Source organism: Microcaecilia unicolor, chromosome 1 (assembly GCF_901765095.1).
Source record: "Microcaecilia unicolor chromosome 1, aMicUni1.1, whole genome shotgun sequence".
Classification (NCBI taxonomy): Eukaryota; Metazoa; Chordata; class Amphibia; order Gymnophiona; family Siphonopidae; genus Microcaecilia; species Microcaecilia unicolor.
In genome coordinates this window covers 37,019,260-37,034,411 of record NC_044031.1, presented here as the reverse complement: position 1 = coordinate 37,034,411, position 15,152 = coordinate 37,019,260, and the positions used below count along the sequence as shown (strand labels likewise).

At 42.9% G+C, this 15,152-nt stretch overlaps 2 protein-coding genes across 2 annotated transcripts in view; one reads left to right on the top strand and one right to left on the bottom strand.

Annotated features, from left to right (window-relative positions):
• The window catches only part of ATG9B (autophagy related 9B), a 250,985-nt gene that overhangs the window by 16,145 nt on the left and 219,688 nt on the right, over positions 1-15,152 (bottom strand). The window contains exons 14-15 of the mRNA XM_030195602.1: positions 10,724-10,829; positions 2,649-2,742 (exon numbers count right to left, since the gene is read on the bottom strand). Of these exons, the coding sequence (XP_030051462.1) occupies positions 2,649-2,742; positions 10,724-10,829 (200 nt within the window). The remainder of the gene's footprint in view (positions 1-2,648; positions 2,743-10,723; positions 10,830-15,152) is intronic.
• Positions 1-15,152, top strand: part of NOS3 (nitric oxide synthase 3) — a 235,114-nt gene that overhangs the window by 186,518 nt on the left and 33,444 nt on the right.

The following is a 15,152-nucleotide window of genomic DNA, read 5'->3' as shown; positions in this document are numbered from 1 at the left end:
TTAAATTTGCTGATGACACAAAGTTATTAAATCGCAACAGGATTGTGAAAAATTGCAAAAGAACCTTACAAGATTGGGAGACAGGGCATCTAAATGGCAGATGATGTTTAGTGTGAGCAAGTGCAATGTGATGCATGTGGAAAAGAGGAACCCAAACTATAGTTACGTGAGGCAAGGTTCCACATTAGGAGTCACCGCCCAGGAAAAAGATCTAGGTGTCATCGTTGGTGATATGTTAAACCCTCTACTCACTGTGCAGCGGCAGCTAAGAAAGCAAATAAAATGTTAGGAATTATCAGGAAAGGAATGGAAAACAAAAATGAGAATGTGATAATGCCTCTTTATGCTCCATGGTGCAACTGCAACTCGAATACAGAGTGTAATTCTGGTTATCACATCTCAAAAAGATACAGCAGAATTAGGAAAGGTACAAAGAAGGGCGACAAAAATGATAAAGGGGATGGGACGTCTTCCCTATGAGGAAAGACTAAGGCAGCCAGGGATCTTCAGCTTCAAGAAGAGACAGATGTGCAGAGACATGATAGAGGTCTATAAAACACTGAGTGGAGTGGAACAGGTAGTAGACATGAATTGTTTGTTTACTTTTTCCAAAAAGACTAGACTAGGGGACACGCAATGAAGCTACTAAGTAGTAAATTTAAAACAAACCGGAGAAAATATTTCTTCACTCAATGTGTAATTAAACTCTGGAATTCACTGCCAGAGAATGTGGTAAAAGCAGTTAGCCTCACAAGGTTTAAAAAAGGTTTGGTACTTTCCTAAAAGAAAAGTCCATAAGTCGTTATTAAGATGGACTTGAGAATTTCCACTGCTTATTTCTAGGATAAGCAGCATAAAATCTGTTTTACTGTTTTAGGATCTTGCAAAGTACTTGTGACTTGGATTGGCCACTGCTGGAAATAGGATACTGGGCTTGATGGACATTCAGTCTATCTCAGTATAGCAACACTTATGTTCTTAAATCAGAAACAAATGATATGCTTTAAACTATAATTTATTCTATATTTATCCCAAAAAATGGTGATGCAGGAGTCTTTCACTTCATGAGAAAAAAAAGTATTTTCTGTTCAAGGCAGTCTATTGGATTGGTAAAAATTTTCTATTACAAACTAAAAAAACAGGAGTGTAACTGCTGTAGAATCAACAGATGAATCAACGACAGCAAAGGTGGAACAAGGAAGGAGGAACAACAACCGATGAGAGGAACAACAACTGATGATACATGAATAACTTTGTTGAAGAAAGTCCTGATTTAGCCAAGTTTCAGTGACTACCTGCATCAGGGGTCATCCGATTCTTCAATACAAAATAAAAGCAAATCACTAAAATGGAACCCTTTGACAAAATAATGACACTCCCTGCTCACCACCATTATTAAAATCAAAGGAGGCTGCAATGAGGTATGACTGGTATGTTCATTATTAAATAAAATGAGTTTCCACCAAACACACCAAGAGTGAGAGGGAGAAGTACTGAAATAAATCTGGAGAAAACAGATGTTTGGGCAACTGACACCTGAATTTGGACTCATTACTTTCTCTTCTTTTGATTTATTTTCCCTGCCTGCTGCTTATTTGTTTAAATATTGTATTTCTCTTCCCTTCCGCCTTCAATTGTAATTGTTTCCTTAGTTCATTGTAAGTCGCTCTGGGACTGCTTTACGTGGCAAAAAGCGGGGTATAAATGATCTAAAATAAATAAATAAAATAAATAATCTCTTGTAAACTACAAAAATCCCTTCAAAGTGACACCAAATCTTGCTTTAGAAAAGGGTCTCTTATATTGGAAAGGACAGCAATCCAAACTGATGCAGGACAGGAGATGAAATGTCAGCGCTTCATCTGAGGAAAGTCCCTATTAATCATAAGAACATAATAGCCATACTGGGTCAGACCAATGGTCTATTTAGCCCAGTATCTTGTTTCCAACAGTGGCCAATGCAGGTTACAAGTACCTGGCAGAAACTCAAATCGAGGCAACATTCCATGCTACCAATCCCAAGGCAAGCAGTGGTTTCCCCATGTCTGTCTCAATAGCAGACTATGGACTTTTCCCCCAGGAACTTGTCCAAATCCTTTTTAAACCTAGATATGCTAACTGCCGTTACCATAATGTAATCCATAACTGAGTAGTAACAAATCGTAATTCCATCATTTACAATGTATTGTAAGCCGCACTGAACCCGCAAATAGGTGGGAAAATGTGGGATACAAATGCAACAAATAAAAATATTCTCCGGCTTCCTGTGGTCATGCAGAAGTTTAACTGTTGTGTTGACCCTGATGGGACTAATGGGGTTAGGAAAGCTTTTGGATGTTTTTTCTGTAGTTAATAAGCAGTGGCTCGATGACACTTCAGTAGCATGGAAGGAGTATAAAGGTCACCTCCATCAGTATCAGGGAACCTGAACTTCATTTCTCAGTTCTCATGGGAAGTCCTTCACTATGCTGCACCAGCTCTTCAACCCTCTATTTCTTAAAATAAGTTTGAGGATATACCTGGTCATAAAGGGTTTAGGTAAAGATGTTAACATGAAAGCAGGAAGGCTGCTACAGGATAGTCTGTCTCGAGGGCCTGGGGGCAGTGTCAGGGACTGTGAGTAACCTCACTATGAAAAGGATTCTCACCTGGGTCAGCTTGTGGTTGCTGTGGCATGGTCTGTGGTCGCCATGTGCCTGAGGGATGTGGAGAAGGACCTTGGTGCTGTTGCTGCTGATGCACCTGGAGCAAGGAGAGAGTTTAGAAAATCTAAGATGGCTTCCCCTCACCAAACTGTAATATGTTGAAAATAAGGATGAAATTTACCGTATTTTTCGGACTATAAGACGCACCGGACCATAAGACGCACCTAGGTTTTAGAGGAGGGAAATAGGAAAAAAAAATTTTCCTTTTTCCCTCCTCTAAAACCTAGGTGCTCCGGTGCGTCTTGTCCGAGTTTTGGATTGCCGTCCCGTACTTACGCGATGCCATGTTCCGTGGTGGTCTAGTGACGTCGGGGCAGGAAAGAGCCCCCTCTTTCCTGCCCATCGCGCTGCTCTCCGTGCTCCTCACTGCTTCCTGACGGTCTCGGCGAGATTCAAAATGGCCGCCGAGAATCTCGGCGGCCATTTTGAATCTCGCCGAGACCGTCAGGAAGCAGTGAGAGCAGCGCGATGGGCAGGAAAGGGGGCTCTTTCCTGCCCCGACGTCACTAGACCACCACGGAACATGGCATCGCGTAAGTACGGGACGGCGATCCAAAACTCGCTACCTTCGGACTATAAGACGCACCCCCCATTTTCCTCCCAAATTTTGGGGGAAAAAAGTGCATCTTATAGTCCGAAAAATACGGTACATGCAAAGCTGGGCTACATATAAACACTTCATTTATGTCATGTTCAGCTAGACTCACTACGTAGTTGATATATTCTGAAAATGGGAGAGGAAACAGCCTCAGATAATGCAGAACATTTATATCAGTATTTAAACAAATGATCCTGCTGCATCAGTTGGCATAAAAAAACCTCACCCTATTTCAAGAGTAACTTAACTGAAATGCAGCATATCAAGCACCCCGATGCTGGTCACCGTTTCGCAGGACCATTCCGCTGCTTCAGTTGAGATTAGTAAGCAGGACAAGCACAAAAGAATCTTTTTTTCTCCTCCTGAAGAAGTGGAATGGTCCTGCGAAACGGTGACCAGCATCGGGGTGTTTGATATGCTGTATTTCAGTTAAGTGGTTTTTTTTTAATCGAATCAAATAACTTGTTTTGTGAATATTAAAGCATAAAGTGTCAATCTGCTTTTTATGCCAATGATTGATGCAGCAGGATCATTTGTTTGAATACTGATATATAAATGTCCTGCATTATCTTAGGCTTTTTCCTCCCATTTTCAGAATATATCAACTACGGTAGTGAATCTAGCTGAACACGACATAAGTGAAGTGTTTATATGTATTTTGACATGCAAAGCTGGAATATACATTTGCTGGCACACCTATTAACAGCAAGAAATACACAAAGTCCTGGGCCTCTGGCCTCATACAAGTATGTCAGTATGGGGAGTATGTTCTAGCTCATGCCATCTCATACACGTAGACAGCACATTAATACAGGGAGGTTCTCTCATTCTCATTATACATGTAGATTGTACATTAAGAGGAGCTCTCAGGCTCACCTCATAAATGTAGGTAGTATGTTACTAAAGAGAGGGACTCTCTTACACACATCTCATACATATGGACAGCATGTTAGAACAGGGGAGGAGCTTTCTCATCTTCACCTCATGCATAAAGATAGCATACTAGTATAGGAAGGGGAATTTTTCACACTCACTGAATCATGCCCCCTTTTAAGGATTTGACACATTATTTTTTGCTTAGATTGATTCACTAGCACCTGCCATTTTACTGACAGGGCCTTCTTTTTCCTCTGTTGCCCCTTCCTCTTCTGCCCCACACTTTCTCTCTGGCACAATGATTTACAAGACATTACACGGAGAAGCCCCCACTTACATGAATGACCTCATCAACCTCCCAACCAGAAACAGTTCGACGTCTTCCCGTACTTACCTTAATCTACACCTTCCCAACTGTAAAGGTATTAAGTACAAGTCCTTCTTAGCATCCAATTTTTCCTTTTTGGGTAGCCAGTTTTGGAATGCGCTACCAAGATCCATCCGAACAATCAACGGCCTTTTGCCCTTCAGAAAAGCATTGAAGACCCATCTCTTCAAGAAAGCCTACCCTAATGATTCAACATAACTAAAGCCTGCCCACATGATTCTTACCGACGACTGTTTATACACTGACCATGTCTCCTATATCCTACTACTATCCCTTATCTATTCCTTTCCATCTTCCTTACACTTACCTCCTAACGCTTAATTCCTTACGACTTTGTTATTCTTTATATTGTTAAGATGTAAGCCACATTGAGCCTGCCATTTGTGGGAAAGCGCGGGGTACAAATGTAATAATAAATAAAACACACTCTTCTTCCACAGAGGTCACCTTACAGAGCAGTTTTTGCTTCAGTACCTTTGCAGTCATGGTTTACCTTTTAAATAATACCACTGACCTCTTTAACTGGTATACTTGCTTCAATGAGAAAGATTGCCTGCCCATTAGATCCAACACATCCTCATATCGTACTTTGCCCATTCATGATCTTCTTTCTTTGGCGCTTCTCATAATTAATCAAGGGTTTCTTTTCTGGAATTTTCCCTTCTGCTTAGAAAAAAAGCTATAGTTTGCCCAGTTTTGAAGAAGGCTTATATGGTCCTGACTGTTGTCTCACATTATCAGCCAGTGTCTAATTTATGCTTTCTTTCTACGCTGACAGAAAGATGGCCTTTTCACAGTAGAAAAGATGTTAGCACTTCATCCAACAGTCTGGTTTTCAGGAAGGCCACAGCATGGAAACTGTCCTTGCATCACTCTTGAATGAAATTCATGCGATGCTGGATAATGGGCAAGTAGCTCTTGTGAACCATTCTCTCCCATTAGCAAGACTGGTTGAGACTGGTACAACAGGACAGGTGCTTACCTGGTTCACCTTCTTTTGCAGAAATGACATTTCTTGATACATCTTCAGTTCAACCTCTGAATTCCTCTGGGTTCTATATTACCTTCATTATTGGTGAATGTTTTTCTCAATCCCTTAGCCACTATTATCCAGGACTTTGGTATAATCGCTCACTACTATGCAAATAACATTTTATTACTCTTTCTCACTACCTTCAACAACTCAGACGTGACTGTTTTGCAACACTGTTTGGAGTCGTCGTCTAGCTGGCTTACTCAACCCAGAGAAGACAACTGACTGTTGGATTACAGGCTGCTCCTTTCACCCTTCTGTTATACCTATTCTGTTTAAGTTGCCAGTAACGACTGTGGATTCATTTAGATATTTAAGTGTAACAATCAACTATGAGTTTTCCTTTAAATCTCAGGGTTCTTCAGTCATCACAAAAGGTTTCAATTATGTGCCATCTGTAGTTATTTTGATGATGCTTCCCCCTATATATGTTACTTCATTTTCTTTTCGTATCTCGCCTTGCAGTAATGCTGTTTATGCAGATATGTCCCAAATAAATTTGAAAAGACCTCAGACTACTGCTCACCTTCTATTTCCAGCTTGCTACTATGATCACATCTCTCCAATGTTATTCTATTTATACTGACTTCTGATCTCTTTAATCCTTGTATTTAAAGCTCTGCATGAGACCCCATTATTTGGCAACATTAACACTGCCTACGCTAGTGTTGGTGCGTGCAGATCCATTTTCAGGTGCCTGTAAAAAATGCCTTTTTAAAATTTTTGCCAAATTGGCACGCATCCATTTTGGGTCTCAGACCTTACCGCCAGCCATTCACTTAGCAGCAAGGTCTCTCACGTTAACCGTGCGGTAATCGCCTACGAGCATCAAATCAGAGTTACCGCCCGATTTTTGCTGCGCGCCAGAACATAAAAATTATTTTTAGGTGTGCGTTGCGGACGCGTGTCAAAAATGAAATTATCGCATGGGTCATGTAGTAGCTGGGCAGTAACTCCAAACTGACGCGCATTGGGCGTAAAATGGTCCCTCAATGAACATTATCTTATTCCCCACTTTTCATCTCATGGTCATCTTGAGTTCACTAGGCATAGTGCCTTTTTCTTTTAGGCTCCATCCCTCTGGAATGATCTTCCTCTGCACATATGTGCTGTACTAACTTTTAAGAAATTTAGATTTGCTCTTAAGGCTTGTTATTTTCAGTTACTATTTGGGGCTGACCTATGTCCCTGAGATATAGGGAGGATTCTGTTTCATCCTGCTCGGTCTCTATCTCTGCTATTAGATGTTACTTGGTTCTCTTTTTTCTTCTCCTATAGCGTAATTGAAGTTTCTGCCTGTTTAAAATATAGTTCCTTTTTACCTTTTGCACTTGTAACTGTAAACAACTCTGACCTGTGCGCCAGATAAAGCAGTATTTCAAATACCAATACACATAAATATGCAAGTAGACGGTATATTAGTTCAGGGGAAGGACTCTTCCAGCCTAAATCAAACATGCAGAGAGCATGTTACTACAGGGGAGAGACTCTTATGCCCACCTCATACATGTAAACAACACATTATTTCAGGGAAGGGGTTCTTTTAGATTCACCTCATACCTATAGAGAACATGTTAATACAGGGGGAGGCTCTCTCATTCTCACTTCATATATGTAGATAGTATGTTAGTACAGGAAAAAGGGTCGCTCTCATACATACCTCATACACGTAGACAGAATATTACAACAGGGAGAAGCACTCTCACCTTCAGTTCATGCATACAGATAGTATGCTAAGGACAAGAACTCTCTCACTCATTTAGATAGCATGTTAGCACATGAGATGGGGATCTCTCACAGTCATCTTTCCTTTAGTCCCTCCAGACATGTGGGTATATACTCTCTTGCCAGCAGATGGAGACTGAGAACTTCTGACTCAATGATATCAAGTATCCTGGGCAGCCAATAGATAATCAAGTTTTCGATAAAGCAAAAGGTGAAACATTTCCCCATAAACAGGGAGCAAACCAATTAAGAATCAATCTAAACTAACAATAAACTACAGACTACAGGAACCAGACACATCCCCTCCCAGCTGGTGAGATGGATTAGCCTCATGCTTCATTGTTGTTTATCTTTGCAGACCATATGGGTGGGGATCTGGACTGGTCTGGAGGAACTAAAGGGTGAAAATTAACAGGTTAAGACTTAATTTCTCCTCCTTAATGTCCCTCCAGACCAGTCCAGATGAATGGGAACTACCAAATCTTAGACTACTGAGCGAGGGGTTCAGACAAGCCTGCCTACAAAGCTCTATTCCCAAAGATTGCTTCTTGGTAGGCTTACACATCTAGCATGTAACAATGCACAAATGAGTGTAACGATGATTAAATGTACACACTACAAATCTCCTGCAGTGGAACAAGATCATGCTCCACCCAAAAAGAGACTTGACGTTTGATCGAATGCACTTTCAAAGGGGGGGGGGGGGGGGCAGCAGATGACCCCACAGGACATAATACCATCATAGAACCTGCCCTGAAAACACACATAAAAAGAGCATCCAAAACAATACTAAGATATAAATAAGGAAGGAATTCAGTAAAGTCCAAACAAGGTCAAGAGCAAATTATATGAAGTGCCCATAAATTCAAAGGGCCCATGTGTTAGGCATGCCCCAGTCCCGCCTGGGTCCGCCTGCCTGAAGTGCACTGCACCCACTAAAACTGCTCCAGGGACCTGCATACTGTTGTGATGGACCGGAGTATGACATTTGAGGCTGGCATAGAGGCTGGCACAAAATATTTTTAAAGTGTTTTTTTAGGGTGGGAGGGTGTTGGTGACCACTGGGGGCGTAAGGGGAGGTCATCCCCAATTCTCTCCTGTGGTCATCTGGTCAGTTTGGGTACCTTTTTGTGGCTTGGTTGTAACAAAAAATGGACCAGGTAATGTCGCCCAAGTGCTCATCAGGGACGCCCTTCTTTTTCCATTATTGGTCGAGGATGCCCATGTGTTAGGCATGCCCCAGTCCCACCTTCGCTACGCTTCCGACACGACCCCATGAACTTTGGTCGTCCCCTCGACGGAAAGCAGTTGAGGACACCCAAAATCGGCTTTCAATTATGCCAATTTGGGCGACCCTGGAAGGACGACGCCCATCTCCCGATTTGTGTCGAAAGATGGGCACCCTTCTCTTTAGATAATAAGCCTGATAAGGAACTCTCCTTACTATGCCTCTACTATCATTGAATGCAAGCTCTCCATTTAGAACCTTGGGATTATTAGGGTCCTGTTTACTTGCTTGAGGTCCAAAACAGGCCAGAATAAACCACCTTTCTTGGGAGCCACAAAATAAAATTGAGTATCTACTTGTTCCCTTTTGCCCCAGATGAACCAGGATAACTACATTCAGCAGAAATAACCTTTCCAGCGCAGACTTGACCGCCTTCACCTTCAGCAGGGACCTGCAAGACGATTCCATGAAAATATTGTGCAGTGGATGAACAAATTCCAAAGCATATCCTTCTCAAATGACCTGAAGAACCCACTGGTCAGATTATTTGGATCCACCTCTGGTAAAACTATCTTAACAGTTCTGCTGAAGGGACTGGAACACGGACCTTGAAACCTTCACTGCATACCTCGGGTATTCCTGAGCTTCCAGTTCCTGGATCTCAAGCTCCCTTGCAGCTACTCCAAAAGGTCTGACCTCTTACTTAGAACCTACTGCACTAAAAACCATTCACATACCCTGATATCTCCTAGCATCAGAAAAATGGCCCCTAGCCCCTTAGAAATGATTTGCAGTCCTGGGGTGACCCTATGGGAGTCTAAATACTTTTCAGCCACCCAAACTCTTTACCAACTTTTCTAAGTCCTCGCCAAACAGCAGCTTCCCCTAAAAGGGAACCTTACTCAATCGGACCTAAAAGGCCACATCCAATGCCCAACAGCACAGCCACAAAAATCATCTCACCACTACCAACAAGCTCCTACTCTTGGTCAAAATGTATTAGATCATATACAGTATCTACCAAAAAGGCTGTACCCACCTCTAACCATGCAATTCCAGAAACTTCTGCTGACATCCTTGGGCAACTGCTCTGCCTAGCAGAAACAAGCTCATGCAACATAGCATCCACAGACTGTTGCTTGTAGGGCTAGAGTCACAACTTGTTAGTAAAATATGAACACATCCACCATTGGGAACTGTAAAGTCTCTCTCCAACATTGGAAACAGATACAGCCTTACGACTGAGTTCAGCATCTGGGATGAATCTAATGCTTCTGCCTTTTCTCCACGACTACCTTATGCAGTTAGAAAGTCTTGGCCAGCTTCTTGATGCCTTCTATAAGAGGATCCTCCTACTTTGTGCCTCCTGCAGGTTGATCCTTGTATACCTTAAGAGGTTAGAGTACCTGAGCAATTAAGGAGGATAACTCGCCCCTATGAAAAATCCATATTACTGTGGCATCCTCCCCAGGAAGCACCTCTTCATCTGCTTGGGTCTCAGACAGCTGACCATTCAAGTTGCTGGAGTTCTCTGGCCCCAGTGGCGCCAATGTCATTCTGGATTTCTTCCGAACTAAGCCTCAGCTTCTTGGTCCACTGGGTCCTCCACTGGTTGCAGAAGCACTACCTGGGACCCCAGCAGGTCCTCCACCATCCAGTCCTTTCTAAAGCAAAAGGCCTTGAGAATCAAAATCAGACAGAAGGCTAAATGCCTGTCCAGCTAGAGGCTCCAACCTACAGAGCCCACAGACACCCACCGACGCTTCTACCCTGCTCAGAACTGGAGGCTTGCTATGACAAAAGACTTCTGCTGCTGCTCACAAAATGTTGGAGGTTCCCGCCAAAATCAGGTCTTCTATCAGTTGGAAATCTCATCAATGAACCAACTGCTGGCTACTGCACTCAACCGCAAACCATCTTCACCACCAATAGTACCAGTCCTGCTGCCTGCTGGGAATCAATCCAATGTGGCTGTTTGAACAAGTGCAGCAGCATCTGTCCAAGGAACAGATTTTAGAACTCACCTACTCATGTACCCATATGTCTGGGCTGGTCTGGAGAGATATTAAGGAATAATAGTGCATTAGTTCAGGAAAGGGGCTCTCTCACATTCACTTAATACAGGTAAATAACATGTTATCACAGGAGGTGGAGGCTCTCTCACACTTACCTCATGCATATAGATAGCATGAAGGCTCATCTCAGCAGAGGCAAATTCAGACACCAGTAGGTTTGGATGGCAAATACTCTGGTGCTGAGTGGAGTATCCTGACATGCTGCAATAAAAACATAGAAAAACTATGCTAACTTTGGTAGACAAAACACACAGAATGTAATCTTTGTTCAGTCTTGAGAACCAGTATCCATTTCCTCTCTTCTGTACATAAGGGATATTTGAACCTGGCCCATCAGCACAAACATAGAGTGGAGGTCCTCTCTCCACACAGCATACATACAAGTACACATGATAGTCTTGTTCCATCATAACAGGTAAACAGTGATGGCACCTCCCTTCATTGCAGGTACACAAAGTTGGATCCTTCCTTCAGTGTAGCTAGTCAGCTATAAGCCCTTTCCCACCCACCCACCCCCACCCCCAGTGCAAGTATATAGTGTTGCCTGCCTGTTTCAACACAGCAGAACAAAATGAGGAGGATATTAGGAAGGTATATTGTGATGCCTAGTGGATACATATAAGGCCAGAAATCAGTGCATACTACTTAGTTCTACAGTGCTGCAGACTTAAGTAGTAACAAGGCAGGTGTGCCATGACACCATATCTTATTTCCCACCATTACCAAGTCTCATAAGCATCACATTCTGTACAATACATCAATCCTTCCTAGATAACAAAAAAACAAGGCTGTTCAAAGACCTTTCCTGGAAGACGGTCCTGTCACTCCGGTACATGGGGCTTTCGGCACAGGTCCCTGGGAGCCCTATGTGAGACCGAGCTCGTGCAGGATTCTGGGAGGTGGAGATGGAGGCCAAGACACTGGCAGCAGCAGAGGCTGTGCTGGTTGGTTGGGAGAAGCGCCAGTCTCGACGAGGCAGACCACTGGCACTGAGGATGGGATGGACAAGCACACTTGCCAGCAAGGTATCCGGCTGCAAGAGAGGAAAAGACAGATGTCAGAGATGGAAAGGTCCAGATAAAGCAGTTTACAAGCATTTAGTTCTGTACTTTTCCAGCTCTGTTATTTAGATCATTCAAAACTGACTTGTACTTATAAGGGAATATAAGCTAAGCAGTTTACTGAAAAGTCACAAAAGCTTAATATTGGGGGGGGGGGGGGGGGGGGGGGAAATAAATAAATAAAAGAAGAACCTAGTAAGTTTTCTCTTGAGATTGGAAAGCAGACACAATCCTTGCACTGGCTTTAAACATATAGGGGTCCTTTTACTAAGCTGTGCTAAAGAGTGACCTGCGCTATGACTAGTGCATGAGTTTTCCATGCGCTGAGGCCACTTTTAGTGCGGCTGTAAAATGGCCACATTTTCCATTTCATCAATTAATGGCCATGTGCTAATTGTCCAATTAGCATGTGGCCATTAGCGTGGAAGCCCTTCTAGGTGGTAAGAGCTCCAAAGCTAACCACATGCTAATCGGTTAGCACAAAGGGGTTTAGTTGCACTAACCGATTAGCACTAGGTACGCCTACTCTCCAGCCCCAAATACGCCCCAGTGCCAAAAAATAAAAAGTATTCTTTAGTGCGCACGAATGTGTGTGTGTGTGTGTGTGAGTGAGTGAGTGAGACTAGCAAGTTAGTTATTCTTCCATTAAAGGCCTATTTGAAGCGCCAAGCTTTTACCTGCTTCCTAAAGTAGTGATAGTCTTGTGTTAAGCGAAGCCTTTCAGGGAGTGCATTCCAGAGTGTGGGGGCTATTCCTTGAGAAGGCTTTCTGGTGGCCATCACATTGTGTCATGTCCTTTGGAAAGACAGTGGTTAGGAATACTCCCTGGGAGGAACTTAGTGACCTTGGAGGTATGTAGAGACTGTTCTTCAAGTACTCCGAGACTTTTCCTTTGAGGGCCTTGAAGATCCACATAAAGTTTTAAATTTAGCCCTGTATTATACTGGTAGCCAGTGAAGTTTTTTTGCAAAAATGGTGTGATGAGGTCACATCGCTTGCAACCTTCTATGAGTCTTGCTGCAGCACTCTAAATCAATTGGAACTGGTGCAACCCTTTGTAGACAGACCAGTGTAGAGTGCATTACAGTAATCCAGTCTTGATGTTATCATGGTATGCACAACCGAGACAAGACTTTCTTTCTCAATGTAAGGAGAGAGGCACCATATTGTCATAAATGAAAAAGCAGCTCTTGAATGTTGCTTGGATTTGGGGCCTCAGAATAAGTGTTGAATCTAGCTGTATTTGCTGTATTTCAAGGTTCCTGACTTGTGCTTTGAGGGATTCCCAAAAGCGATTTTGATGTCAGGTATGTGCCCACTTGTGCTAGGGACCCATAGAAGCTCGGTTTTATTTGGGTTCAGGAAAATTTTGTTGTTTTTAGCCCATTTTAAATTGATATTAAACAGGTAGTCAGTTTATTCAGGGCTGTGGGTAAGTCAGGTTCAATGGACATCATCCACGTAGATGTAGAAATGATTGTCCATCAACCAAATCAGCTCAGCTAGTGGCTTGAAGTAGATATTTAACAGAATAGGCGACAGTATGGATCCATGAGGTACCTCACAGGCAGTGCCCATGGTGGCGATGAGATGCTGCCAAACAGTATGGTCTTTTGCCTGATAGATAGGAACTGAACCAAGCAAGTACTATTCCATTGATACCTGTTTCTGCCAGTTGTGCTAGCACGATATTTACTTTTTATTTGTTTCATTTGATCCCACATTTTCCCACATATTTGTAGGCTCAATGTGGCTTACACAGTAACGGAGAGGCGTTTGTAATCCACTGTGTCAAAAGCTGCTGAGAAATCTAGCAGTATTAACACCAAAGCAAATCCCGCCTCAGTTTCTGTGAAGATCATCAAGTAGGGGACACAAGAACTTTCTGTTCCGTAACCAGGTCTGAATCCAGATTGACATGGATCTAGCCAATTTCTGAGTTGAACACAGACTGTTGGTTCTATAAGTTTTCCTAGAAATGGGATGTTAGATACTGGTCAGTAACTTTCAAGTTTGTCTAGTCAAGGTTGCTCTTCGTTAGCAAAGGACATATCACTGCCTTTTTAATCCTGTTGGTAGTTGTCCATTAGAAATACAGGAGTTTCACAATTTTTGTTGTGCCTTCTATGAGGTTCATGCTTGCCTGCTGCACTACTTTGATGAGCAGTGGCAAGGGAGCAAGTAGTTGGTTGAAGGTCTCTTAGGATTCTGTCAAGGCCCTCCTCTGTTATTGGGTTAAAAGAGTCCCATATGTCTGTGTCAGGAGGGGGTGAAATTGTACACTACAGGTTAGCTGACTGGAGACTGGGTGGGTCTGCCTGCAAATCCTGCCGGAGACTTAATTTTGCTGGCAAAGTATGCAGCAAAATCATTGCAGTTCAGTTTTGATGGGGCAGGCTGGTTCTGTTGTGGGGGTTGCAGTAGGCTATTTAATATGCTGAACAGGTGCTTGATTGAATTGGCAGTCTGTTCAATACATTGCGAGAAATATTTTTTGGTTGCTGTTAAGGCTTGGTAGTACTTTGTCATGTGTTTCCTACAGTTTAGCCTTTCCTCATCCAGGTGAGATTTATGGCATCTCATTCCCAGTTTAGGTCCTTTGCACTTAAGGGTCTGACGCTCTGGAGAAACTCAAGAAGAGCACTTGTGAGTGGGGCATAAGACCTCTTATAGTGGTGCCGTTGTCCCTAAGGTCTTAGCTACGTGTGTATTCAAACATCAACCTGTTCTGACAGTTGTCTTTTCATCCACAGGTGGATAGTCCAAAACCTCTAAAAAATTCTCAGCAGTCAGCTTTTTCTTGTCTCTGATCTCTTTCCAAACTTTGGGAGGTGCCACTTGTTTCAGGTGGTCACTTCAGGAAAACTTAATTAAACATGGTCTGTCCATGATAGGGATGTTATTTCAATACTGCTTTCCCGGTATTCTGGGATGTCAACCCCTTTGTAGAATACCAAGCCTAGTACATGGCCCTTTCATGGGTTGGAGAATTGATCACCTGTGTGAATCCTTGTGCTGTCCTCATGTCCAGGAAGACAGCTGTGGTGGTATCTGGGGTTTCAATGTGTAGATTGAAATCTCCCATGATTACCATCCTAGGGTAATTCAGGGTCACTTGTGTAATCAGATCAAGGAATTCTTGCACAGATGATGCGTTGTTACACGGTTCAGTATACCATGAACAGCCAGCTATTTTCTCCTCTTCTAGCTGGATTAAAAGAGATTCTGATTCATTTAGCTGCGGAATGGTATTCTGCGCTATTTGAGTGTATGCTGAATCAGGACTGCTACCCCTCCACCCCATCTTCCTGGACTTGGTTGATGTTTAAACCTGTGGGCATAGTTCAGCCAGTGGTAAACCCACGCTTCATTTAGTCAGGTTTCACTTATTCCTAAGATGTCAAGATGCTGTTCATGGATGACATCATGGATCACTGAGGATTTCTTAGCAGCTGATCTGGCA